The sequence below is a fragment of the Dicentrarchus labrax genome, unplaced genomic scaffold (assembly GCF_905237075.1).
Source record: "Dicentrarchus labrax unplaced genomic scaffold, dlabrax2021, whole genome shotgun sequence".
Taxonomy (NCBI): Eukaryota; Metazoa; Chordata; class Actinopteri; family Moronidae; genus Dicentrarchus; species Dicentrarchus labrax.
Genome location: NW_026136719.1, coordinates 855,533 through 868,691, shown reverse-complemented (window position 1 = coordinate 868,691; position 13,159 = coordinate 855,533). Strand labels below are relative to the sequence as shown.

The window sequence follows — 13,159 nt, the reverse complement described above, 5'->3', positions numbered from 1 at the left end:
ATGCCACTCCAGGACGTTCCAGGACCTTTTTCTCAACCAAGCTTTGGTTGACTTGGAGGTGTGCTTGAGATCGTTGTCTAACTGGAAAGTCCACTGATCACCAAGGTTTAATCCGTCAACAGAACGTTCCTCTTTAAAGAGGCCCGGTATTTCTGGGAATCCATGATGCCAGGTACACGATCAAGACTGCAACATCATCAATGACCCACCTCCATGTTTGATGGTATTGTTCTGGCCTTTCACACCCCAGACATACCGCTGGTCCATATATCCAAACAGTTTGGTTTCATCAGTCCATAGAACTGTCTCCAAAACTCTGTAGTCTCATCCTAATTCCTCCTGACATATTCTAGTCGACTGTTGATGTTCCTTGTGGTCAAGAGTGTGCAACTCCGGGCATGAAGTCAGTTCAGTGCACGTGAAATGTTGGACTTTCTTCCACAGCCAGGCAGGTTTACAGCTGTTCCATAAGGTTTAAACTTCCTTATAATGCTCCCAATGGTGTCTCTTGGAATATTACATTATTTGGAAATCTGCTTATACCCAAGGTCCTCCAGCTGTGATGAAATAATCTCCTCTCTCAGCTTTGTGGAAGCTCTTTTGTCTTTCCCATGATTGCAACTCACAGTCAATATCTTCATGGGTGAAGGATCATTATAGAGTTCCCAAAGGCTTAATTATGTTTCAGCTCCACTTTAGGCCAGACAGCTTTAAAAACAGCAACATTATATAGAGGTTGAATAACAGTGACATGGCTATCTTAACAAAATATACTCTTACACACAAATACTACATAATGCATTTTATGTTTCACTGAACTCATAAAGACGTCATCCAGGGCAAAACCTTTTCCTCTTATGGTCTTCAGTGTGTTTCAATAAAGTTAATGTCTGTCTGTCTGTCTGTCTGTCTGTCTGTCTGTCTGTCTGTCTGTCTGTCTGTCTGTCTGTAGAGCTCTGTTTGACTACGATAAGACCAGGGATTCGGGTCTTCCCAGTCAGGGACTGAACTTTAAGTTCGGGGACATCCTCCACGTGGTGAACGCCTCCGATGATGAGTGGTGGCAGGCCCGACAGCTGACGTCACAGGGGGAGGTGGAGGAGGTCGGCGTGATCCCGAGCAAGAGACGGTCAGCTGTTTATTTTACCGCCTTTTTATTTAAGAACTTTTATTGTTAAATGTGTATCAAACCTCTGACCTTTGACCTTCTGTCCTCTTTGACCTCAGGGTCGAGAAGAAGGAGAGAGCGAGATTAAAGACGGTGAAGTTTAACGCAAAGTCTCGAGACAGAGGGGTGAGTGTTTCCTCCCTCAGTACTGATGGATGTAGTTCTTATCCACTCAAACTCCCAAGATGCATTGTGTGAATTATGGTCAGAGAGTCGAGTCCACTAACAGTAGACGACATCATGGATCCCAAATACGGAAGCATATCGCATTCACTTGAACATTTATTATTTTCTGTTTTCCTGAGTTCAGAGAGCATTTGAAACAATAGACGCATTCATTCCTTTATTGATTGATTCCTCGATTTAACGGAAACAAACACGAGTACAGGATCAGCAGCTATGGAAACAAACCACAGAGAGGCTGCGATACAACACAGGCAGAGGGAGAGAGACAGGCAGAGGGAGAGAGACAGGCAGAGGGAGAGAGACACCATGTGACTGTTTATAGAGAATATAATGTTTAATAGCTCATATATAGAAGCTTTAAGCTAACAGCTAATAACACAATGCATCATGGGACTCCTGAGTTAAATACGATTGATTATAGATCGACTGTGTGACGATGAACTCTACTAATGAGTGACTAATGTTTAAAACCAGCTCGACACTTAACAGCATGTTGTTGTTGTTGTTGTTGTTGTTGTTGATCTCTGAGACGTTTTCTTCCTCACCGCTCCAACGTCTCAGCAGCCGAACCGCAGCAGCGCCTCCCCAGCACCTTTTTTAAACCGTGTGTCGCTTTAACACGCGTTGGCAGAACGCCCCCGCCCAGCGCCGCCCGCCGCCCCGCCCTCTAACACACCAGACTGACGGGGGGAGGAAAAATACATGCATGACCTCCTCCCTCCTCCCTCCCCCCTCCCTCCTCATACAGAGAGAAACGCTTGACATTGATGTCTGACTGTCTGCTGCTCACCTTCCTCCTCCTCCTCACTCACCTGTCTCACCTGTCTCACCTGTCTCACCCCCCCTCCTGCTGGATAACACTGAACTGCAGCATGTGATCTAATGATGTCACTAGTCCCGCCTCCTGCTGATGACAACCTATTGAAAGCTGAACGTATCAATATTATATATTTCATATAAACAGTCGATCAGATACTTTCCTGTCAGTTCAACTCTGTATTATACTTTATTAATATATTTATATATATTATTATTATTATCAGAGATAGAGATTGATCAGGATCAGAGACTGATCAGGGACAGAGATTGATCAGGATCAGAGATTGATCAGGGACAGATACTGATCAGGATCAGAGATTGATCAGGGACAGAGACTGATCAGGGACACAGATTGATCAGGATCAGAGATTGATCAGGATCAGAGATTGATCAGGATCAGAGATTAATCAGGATCAGAGACTGATCAGGATCAGAGATTGATCAGGGACAGATATGGATCAGGATCAGAGATTGATCAGGGACAGAGATTAATCAGGATCAGAGACTGATCAGGATCAGAGATTGATCAGGGACAGATACTGATCAGGATCAGAGATTGATCAGGATCAGAGACTGATCAGGAAGAGTTATCAGGGAAGAGATTGATCAGGATCAGAGACTGATCAGGGACAGAGATTGATCAGGATCAGAGATTGATCAGGGACAGAGATTGATCAGGGACAGAGATTGATCAGGGACAGAGACTGATCAGGATCAGAGATTGATCAGGGACAGAGATTGATCAGGGACAGAGATTGATCAGGGACAGATACTGATCAGGGACAGAGATTGATCAGGGACAGATACTGATCAGGGACAGAGATTGATCAGGGACAGATACTGATCAGGGACAGAGATTAATCAGGATCAGAGACTGATCAGGATCAGAGATTGATCAGGGACAGAGATTAATCAGGATCAGAGATTGATCAGGGACAGAGATTGATCAGGATCAGGGACAGAGATCAATCAGGATCAGAGACTGAGAGATAAAGAGTAAATGTTCTGTGCATCCGTCCAGCGGTGGAAACAATCTCCAATAAAACCAGCAGCCATCAGTCTCTCTCTTCGTCACGCTCACACTCTTCTTCAGTCACATCGTCCACATGTCGCTCATCCCAACACGTTCACTGACATTGAAGCATGTCTGCATGTTCAGCTCCTCCTGCTTCTGTCTGCTGCGTTCACTGTCACTGTGACCTCTGACCTCTGACCTCCACTCAGAGCATCGAGGTTCACTTTATATGCAACGATGATCAGCTTGAAGCAGACGTCTGATTCTGTGGTTTGGACTTCATTACAGACTAACTCCATTAAAATCAGCTCAAACATTCATCAGACAGAAAGATACAAACAGAAGTTCATGTGAAGAAGAACCAGAAGTCTTCAAAGCCTCCAGACTCCTTTATAAAGGCAGTCGTCTAGTTTTTACTAAAGGAGTCTGCTGGCTCTGAACAGAACCACAGATGGTGGAGGTCGGTTCCTCCGTCACGCTGCAGGAACCAGAACTCAGTTAATTTCTACTGTTTGTGTTTGTTCAGTTTTAGCCAGTTAGCCTGTTAGCCACAGACTCAGACACAAAGCGTCTCATTCTGTCCAAACCAACATCAGACTCCCCCCATCTCCCCCTCTTCCTCCTCTTTTTTTTATTCCATCACCCCTCCTCCTCCTCCTCCTCTTCCTCCTCCTCTTCCTCCTCTTCCTCCTCAGCAGTCTCTCAATGACAAGCGTAAAAAGAACCTCTTTACCCGAAAGTTTCCGTTCTACAAGAGCAAAGAGGCGAGCGAGCAGGAGACCAGCGACGTCGACCGTAAGTACCAGCGCGGCGAGGGAGGCGGGGGAGGCGGGGCTGTCTGTCTGAGAGACGGTTGGTCGGCGACAGGAAGAGAGGTCAGCAAACGCACCGGTTGTCACGGCAACGGGGCGGGGCTAAAATAAAGCCGCTCTTACAGTCGTTAATGGAGACTGAAACACTGATTTGGCCCCTCCCCCCTCCTCTTTGGAGCCAAAATGGCCGCCCCGTAGCCCCCCCGGCCGGCTGCGTCCCCTCTGCTCTCTGTCGCTGTAGTAACTCTGTGTTTTCTTGTGGTTGTTTTCTCCTCGTTGTTCACTCGGCTCCGCTGACTTCAGGACAACAGCGATGACATGATACCCAAAACCCACAGTAAGTGGCCCCCCCCCACCTCACCCTCTCACCACATAAAATCTCCCATCAGCCACCAGGCCTCCAGCTGGATCCTTTCAGCTGAATATTAATAACTTTTATTCAACAGTAATTAGTTACACGACTAGTTATATTACTTTTCTGATACTTTCCACATAATTAATAATTGTGTCCTTTCTGCCCAAAATTCAGATCAGCAGGAAACAACAGAAGTAACTTATTACTTTTTGTTGAGTTGATTAATGTTATTAGTGACAACAAGTAATTAGTTACACTTCTAGTTACTGTGGAAAGTAATCTTATTACCAGTGATGAGTTACAGCAGATTATAATGTAATTAAACTTTTGGTTGTTTCTTTAGTGAACGACATCGAACTCACGGTTTAATTAAAGTAATTAAACAGAACTTTTACAGGAAGTTTCATCCCGTCGTCCATAAATCTCCACGTTCAACGTCGTTCACATCCATTGATCTTCGCTAACGTGGAAGTTTTATTGCAAAATAATGTAAATAAAAAGAATAAAATGAGAAAATAAAAGCTTAAAGTTATTTAATGTTACAAAAATAAAGAAAACAAACAAAAGATTTAAATTTTTTTTACTGGTTTTAATGGAGGACTGGCAGAGTCCGCCTCTTGGTTCCTGGTGGCCTCCTCTTCCTCTTCCTCCTCCTTCTCTTCCTCTTCCTCCTCCTCCTCTTCCTCTTCCTCCTCCTCCTCTTCCTCTTCCTCCTCCTCTTCTCCACTGACTGTCGAGGATCCTCCAGCCCGGAGCTCCGTCTCTTCACTTTCACTCTCGTAGAAACGTCACAGAGTTTGTTTTCTGGGCGACGTCGTCCTCTCACAGCTCAGGTGAACCTTCACACCTGGGTCCTCCTGGACCTTCGTGGACCTTCCTGGACCTTCGTGGAGGTTTCTCTGGTGTTGTAGGAGTTGATGTAGAGTCTCTCATTGGTTGAACTATACGTGGTTCAGGTTTATATATGACTGATCCCCGTTGACCTCTGACCTCTGGATATCTGAATGAAGATGGTCTCCACTATGTGAATCTCTGTGCAGCTGCAGTATGAATGTGTTATTTTAACTTGATGAACTGGAATATTTCAGTACTCAACAGAACATGAAGCCCGTGTGACCCACAGAACTTATTTCAGTTACCAAACATTAGCTCTGTCAGCTGAAATGCTAACTCAGGGTTAAAGTGTGTTAAAGTCTTGAACTGTAAAATGATAATTGAACGTCCCGTCTGTTCATATTTGTGTTACTGTGGTCGGACTCCTCCAGTCCTGTGGATGCAAAGCATTGTGGGTAAGCGCCGCTGCTCCCGGGCTGACCTTGTGTTTTGTTGTGATTCCAGAGCACGTGACCTCTAACGCCAGCGATAGTGAAAGTAGCTACCGTAAGTGTGACACTCTGCCGTCGACGCTGCCTGCCGCTTACGCTCGATGATTGACAGGAAGCACTAACAGTCAGCTGACCTCCGGCTGAACCCGCTAACCGCCTCACTGATGATGTCATTAATGGGCACAAACTGCTGATTGGCTAATAACAGCATGACCTCACACACGCAGTTAACCTCCCCGCTAACGTCCCTGAACGTGTGTGTGTGTGTGTGTGTGTGTGTGTGTGTGTGTGTGTGTGTGTGTGTGTGTGTGTGTGTGTGTGTGTGTGTGAATTGAAATCGTTAACAGCGCAGTAATAATATTCCTGCAGCTTGGTGCCAAAAGATACAGTAGAATAACGGAAAATTAAAATACAGTTTTTACCTTTAATTTAACATAAAATATTGTTTTTGTTAATCTTTTTAATGTTGAATTAAAGATATTTACAGTGTAAAACAATGATCTATAAATCCAGGTGAACTCTGCTATAATACAATAATCAGACTTACATTTACAGCAGAGTGCTGTTATTATTGGATTGTTATTATTTTAATGTGAATGTTAAAAGTTATAGAAGTGTAATAAAAGTCATTATCTGTGAGATTACAGTAATTATTGCTGTTTACACTGATAACAACTGTATTTGGACAGTTTACCTTATACACTGATAAACAACATTTATTCAACTTCCATCATTATACAACATATCTGTCAGTTCACTAACTAATACATTAAAATTACACAACTAATACTTTTTACTGTTAATGACACTCATTTAACATAATTATAGAAATAAATTAACAGTATTAAAGTTGACTTAATATATTAAACAGTAAATATCTGTGAACCTGATGAAAGGTTTGTATGACTGTGGCGACTGTCGGACAGCGTACTCATCCTCAGCCTTCATCCCTCCCTCCTCCCCTCAGTTAAACTGTCTCTCTCTCCGTCCTCTGTGTGTCTGCAGGCGGGCAGGAGGAGTACGTTCTGTCGTATGAACCCGTCGTTCAGCAGGAAGGTGAGTTCATTGATCTCCATCCAGCATTAACCTCCAGCGGAGGAAGTGCAGATATTTACGGTCTCCTTCCTCTCTGACAGTAAACTACACCCGCCCCGTCATCATCCTCGGCCCCATGAAGGATCGAATCAACGACGACCTGATCTCTGAGTTCCCCGACAAGTTTGGATCCTGCGTCCCCCGTAAGTCCTCCTGCAGCGGGTCCGGTTGGGTCTCACTCTCTATCAGATCAGATTTTAACCTTGATCAGGTGCAGTCATATACATTCACACGTTCAAGGATACAACACAGGTGTAAATGGGCTAGAGGTAGTCCATGGATTTTGACATCTTAACAATGTCCAGATAGTCCATATTTGAAAGTGAGCAGTGATATTCATTCACTGAGTGAGAGGATGAACATACAGTTTACAAACATTCATTATTCATAATTGAATGGCAGGGGGAAGAAAAACCTCCATCAGTCACATCAACAATCATATCAATCAATAAAATATGAGATAATTGGGGACCATTTATTCAGGAATACATCCGATTTCAAGTGTAACCTTGCAGTTATATTTTCCATGTAGTAAACATCCTTAACTTTCTCTCTCCATTGTGCTACTGTGGGGGGGGGGCTGCAGCCTCAGCCAGGAGATTGTAATCATCATCTTAGCAATTAGAAGGACTCTCAGCAATACTCTCTGATTATTGTTTTCTAGATCTTCTGGTAATATTGCTAACACAAAACAAGATGGTTCTAAGGGAAGATCTACATTTAAACATTTTTTATTTCATTTTGTATGTTTAGCCAGTATCTTATGTGTGTGGTCTCCCACCAGGCCACAGCCCCTCCAGCACTGATCTGAGGTATCCACAAATTTTGATGTGACAACAGGAGTCCTGAAAAACCTCATCTTAGTTTTCCATTCAAATTCCTTCCAGATAGGGCTATTTGTAATTTTGTGACCTTCTCCGCACACTCCGAACAATCCCCAGCTGTTATCTGGAGTTATGGTGTTCCAGTTCCCATTTTTCTTTCATATCTAAACTGTTATCCGTTAGTTCTAAATGGAATTGTGTCTAGGGGCAAGTTTAGGCAGTCATTCTGCTCCATCCCAACCCATATAGTATCGTTGTCTTCAGATATCCATGCAACCAATGATCTAAGCTGAGCTGCCCAATAATATTTTTTCAGTTTAGGTAAATCAAGGCTTCCATTGTCTTTTGTGCATAACAATCTTTGCAATCTGATTCTGGGTCTTCTGTTTTGCCAAATAAATTTAGAGTAGAGGGTAGAGATTGGAACACAAAGAGCAGCCTTGGTAATATGTTCATTCGTATCATTTCCACTCGTCCTATTAGGCATAAGGGGAGAACTTCACATCTTGTAAGGTCATTTTTTATTTCACCCATCAGTTTGCCATAGTTGTCTTTGTACAGCTGTGATGCGTCAGGTGTTATGATGATACCCAAGTATCTAAACCTTTGATTAGACCAGTGGAATTTAATGCTGCCTGTTAATTGTGCAGGTCAGTGCCCCACCAGCATCATTGCCTCTGACTTTGATTGATTTATTTTATAGCCTGAGAGCTCTCCATGTTCGTTCAAATTTCTCATTAATGCTGGGACAGAGGTAACTGGATCGCATTTAAATGTCAATATGTCATCTGCATAGAAAGAAGTTTTGTGTTCTATTTGTCACCCTGTCACCCCTCTCAAGATGAAAAAAAATCTGAACAGCATCTATTCACTAACACGTGATTTTGGGTTTGTATATATGACTCTTATCCAGTCTACAAATGTGGGGTGGAACCCCATAACAGCCAGCGTTTTATATAAAAGCTGCCAATTCACTGTCAAGACCTTTCCGAACATCCAAATTAATAAGCATAGAGTTTTGCCTATTTTTCTTGGCACACGTTATGATGTTTAATGTTCTTATGTTATTAGCTCCTTGTCGGCCAGGGATGAAGCCTGTCTGGTCTGGATTAATTAATTTTGTTATAATTTTTTGCATTCTTTTTGCCAGGATATAGGTTAGCAGCTTTTGGTCGTTACATAGCAAACTAATGGGTCCGTACCCTCCTTATGGATCACTGATCATCAGATCTTCTCTGATCTAAAGTTTCCCTCCTCCTCGCTTTCAGATACGACCCGGCCAAAGCGAGACTACGAGGTGGACGGCAGAGATTATCACTTCGTGGTGTCCAGAGAGCAGATGGAGAAGGACATCCAGGACCACAGATTCATCGAGGCGGGACAGTACAACAACCACCTGTACGGAACCAGCGTCCAGTCGGTCCGAGAGGTTGCCGAGAAGGTTGGTGCTGACTCTGTGTGGGTTGTAGACGCTAGCAGACTCTGTTTATAAGCTAACGTACTAATGTGATAAGAAATAGGACATTTACTCATTGAACTGGAGGTTTTAAGTTGGTCCCTGTTTCCTCTGGTCCAACCCAGGTCAGGGTCCTGCTGTGTAAACAAGCATTTAGGTCCTGGTCCGGTTTCTGAGGCTTCTTTGTCTCATTTCAGCTCCGACTCACTGATTGTCAATAACAGGTTGTTGATTTCACTCGTTCTTCTTCTGTGGTTCTCAGGGTAAACATTGTATCCTGGACGTGTCGGGGAACGCCATCAAGAGACTCCAGCTGGCTCAGCTTCACCCCATCGCCATCTTCATCAAACCCAAATCTGTGGAGAACATCATGTGAGTCAACAAACAAACAAACAAACATTGTGGCTGTCGGTTTACACAGTGGTTGTGATCTGGTCTCTGGTCTGGTTGTGATCTGGTCTCTGGTCTGGTTGTGATCTGGTCTCTGGTCTGGTTGTGATCTGGTCTCTGGTCTGGTTGTGATCTGGTCTCTGGTCCTGCAGGGAGATGAACAAGCGTCTGACGGAGGAGCAGGGCAGGAAAACCTTCGACAGAGCCACCAAGCTGGAGCAGGAGTTCACCGAGCATTTCACAGGTGAGACGGCGCCGCCCGCCGACCCGAAGGAAGTCCTCGAACTCACATTTCTGTTTCCTCTTCACGCTGGAGAACGTAACGTATAGAGACGTTACAGCTCTGTCAGACCCAGTGGTTCATATTGAAAGGACCCGTCTGTCTTACTGTCAACAAACAGGCTCTTAAATGTATAAAAGGGTTTTAATATAAAGGCATTAAAATATGTAATCTATATATCAGTATTGATTATTCTGTGAAACAAACATGGAAACCTTCCTGACGTTTGGAGGATTTAAAGTTGACTCTATGAACTTCAATGCATCCCGACTCGCTGTAGTGTCCAGGAGTTTGTTGCTCCGCTGACCTCGCTGTGTTTGCTCCTTGCAGCCATCGTTCAGGGCGACACTCTGGAGGAGATCTACGATCAGGTGAAGCAGATCATCGAGGAGCAGTCGGGTCCGTTCATCTGGGTTCAGTCCAAGGAGAAGTTATGAGGATCAAAACTCTGTCTGCTCCATCGCTCCTCTCTTTAGATTCAGTTTGTTTTATTTTGAAAAGAAAAGTCGACCTGCAGACGGCAGCCTCACCCTTCCTCACCCCTCCTCACCCCCCAACCCCCCCGATCTACGACCCGACACTGACGGTGTTTTATTTTGTATTTCTGCCTGAATAAGACTCCATTATTGGGTTTCCTGACCAGCACAGTAAAGCACACAGGAAGTATGACGACATCACACTGAACGCGGTACAGCTCCTTAATGTTTAAGGGAGGAGAACTAAAGAGGAAGAGGAGGAGGAGGAGGAGGAGGAGGAGAAGGAGACGTGTCCATGAAAGTGGAGAGAAGAAACGTACGAAGCAGATTTTCTCTCTTTTTTTTTTTTGTGGGTTTTTTTCCCTTTTGTTTGTCTCGTAAGGTAAACGTCGGTGGACGGACAGAGTTTCAGTCTCAGGCAGCGTCTGTCGGTCCGGAGGAAGGCGGAGACACAAAAAGCAAAACTTTGCACGTTTGAGCTTTAACAGCATGTCATTTAATACCCCTGTTTATTTCCCATCAGCCCCTTCACCTGAGCGTCTGACGTCACAGCTTCTTCTTCTGTTCTGCGCTCATTTCTTTTTCTTTCACTCGATTTAGTTTGTTGTTTGTTTGTTTGCTCCTCGCCGCTGCAGACGTCTGTCGGGACGCCGCTGCAGGGTTCCCGCTCTGCCACCGGGGGGCGCCGCGGAGCTTCTGCTCCGTGTTTCTAACAGCAAACGTCTCAAAAGATTAAATCTGATTCATTTGACTTGTTTTCTTCTTCAAACTGACGAATAATAATCGTTTGTTGCTCGATGTTTTCATTTAGCTTTACGAGGTCAAAGGTCACAGCATCGATTATTCTACTGCTAATTATATCTTTATCTTCTCGAGTCTCATTAAAGGAGCTAAAGTTCATTTTCTTTTCTTAAAAATTCACAATTAAAAGAAAATGATTTTATAGTAAACTTGTAATTAAGTGAAAATGTTCTTATAATTACAAGGACATTTAATTATGAGATTATTTATCAATAACAAGAAAACTGCACTATAATCAATATTCTCTTAATTATCTCATAATTAAGAGAAAACATCGACGTTTGATCTAATCAGGAGAAACTAACTGAGAAAACTCATTAAGAGATTTTAATTACAAGAAAATTGTTTCATGATTCTTTTTACTCATAATTACAAGAAAACAATATAATTAAGAGAAAATGACAAATTAGATAAAACTCACAGAAATTTAAGTTATTTATCTCATAATTACCAAAAGAACTTAATATAAACATAATTTCAGCTCATCTACAATTAAGAGAAAACAACTTGATAATTTGAAAAAACTCATAAGAAAACTTTAATTTCTCATAATTTTCTCATTTTCACTAAAACTAAATTATTTTATCTTTTAATCAAATAAATAAATAACAAAACAATAATAAATATAAATGACAGATCACAAGAATCAGAAATAAAAGTTCTTTATCTGGTAATAAAAGAGAATAATTGTAATTACGAGGTTGTTTTCTTCTTTATCTCCAGTTTGTTTGTTTGTTTGTTTGTTTGTTTGTTTGTTGACCCGATGAGACCTTCCACTGATTTTAAACTTTAAATCATCGTCACACATTTCATTCTGGGTTTTTATTTTAATCATCGTTGTGTTTGAGCGGCGAGTTCGAACCCCGTCAGACGTCCGTCAGCGTCGTCAGTGGAACCGCGAACAGAGACGATTATTGTACAATGAGATTCTGACAGATATTTAACCCTCGGTAAACTGCCTATTTTGTTATAATAAAGTCTATATTGAACTTTACTTAAGCACTACTACTACGGGAGTTATTTTCTTCGCATTGTTAATCATATATGAATAGAAAAGTATAAAGATATTTGAATATGAATATATATTTTTTCTTTTTCTTTTGATCACCACCTCCTCTGTCTTTTAATTTTCTTTTTTAAGCATAATAAAAACTTAACAAGAAAACAGAAAGTGCTCTTCTTCTTCTGCTGCTGACCTCCGACCAGGATCTACAGCGACAATCAATCACACAGTTAGTTTGTTTGAACGAGCTGATTAAATGATCACTGATTGGGGATTTATTGATATATTGATCACTGGTTTCGAACTAGTTAATTTCTTTATATGTTTTGTTTCTTTTTATTTCATAATTTTCACTTAAAATGAACCTTTTTTATTTTCAACACATATTTTATTCTAAACAGTATTCACTAATTATTATTATTATTATTAGTTTGATTATAGATTATTGATTGAATCAACTCCATATAGAACATGGCTCTAGAGTTTATAATGTTTAATGATGGAAATGTTATTGATTGTTATTGATACATTTTATTAAACAATATTTATTTAGACGTTAAAATATAAATATTTGGATGTGAATGAAACATTTAGTGCAACATCACAACCAATGTTTGGAAATCAATCAATAAATCAATAATAACGTTCCTTTATTCACAGTCTGTGGGTCAGATTATATTTAATAGAACTGATCGATTATGATCAATCTTTATCGATCCATTAGTGAAGCAGATTATAAAGTCACTAAAACGAGCTCCACATTCAACATCTGATCAATAATAATCCATCAATAACCAATAATCCAATATTATCTAGTAATATAGAGTACTTTTACTTTCTACACTGAGGTATTATTACTTTTACTGAAGTACTCAAATATTTGTACAACAGTACTTTATTACTTAATAAAGTATTTCAACCTTTACTTTAGTTACTTTAGTGGTATCAGTACTTTAATAAAGTATTTCTACCTTTACTTTAGTTACTTTAGTTACTTTAGTGGTATTAGTACTTTAATAAAGTATTTCAACCTTTACTTTAGTTACTTTAGTGGTATCAGTACTTTGATAAAGTATTTCTACCTTTACTTTAGTTACTTTAGTTACTTTAGTGGTATTAGTACTTTAATAAAGTATTTCTACCTTTACTTTAGT

The 13,159-nt window shown here is 41.4% G+C and overlaps 1 protein-coding gene across 18 annotated transcripts in view; it reads left to right on the top strand.

The window, feature by feature from the left end:
• dlg1b (discs large MAGUK scaffold protein 1b) overlaps positions 1–12,658 on the top strand; it is a 94,091-nt gene extending 81,433 nt beyond the window's left edge. For 13 of the 18 annotated variants that reach the window (XM_051378127.1, XM_051378131.1, XM_051378135.1 and 10 more), the window contains 10 exons: positions 953–1,129; positions 1,228–1,294; positions 3,884–3,983; positions 5,694–5,735; positions 6,686–6,736; positions 6,817–6,918; positions 8,868–9,040; positions 9,318–9,427; positions 9,598–9,689; positions 10,056–12,658. In XM_051378127.1, coding sequence (XP_051234087.1) covers positions 953–1,129; positions 1,228–1,294; positions 3,884–3,983; positions 5,694–5,735; positions 6,686–6,736; positions 6,817–6,918; positions 8,868–9,040; positions 9,318–9,427; positions 9,598–9,689; positions 10,056–10,162 — 1,021 coding nt within the window. In that variant the 3' untranslated portion in view covers positions 10,163–12,658. Of the gene's footprint in view, positions 1–952; positions 1,130–1,227; positions 1,295–3,883; positions 3,984–4,303; positions 4,338–5,693; positions 5,736–6,685; positions 6,737–6,816; positions 6,919–8,867; positions 9,041–9,317; positions 9,428–9,597; positions 9,690–10,055 lie in introns of all 18 variants that reach the window. The other 5 variants (XM_051378128.1, XM_051378137.1, XM_051378140.1 and 2 more) reach the window with 3 other exon arrangements.
• Positions 12,659–13,159: the final 501 nt, after the last annotated feature.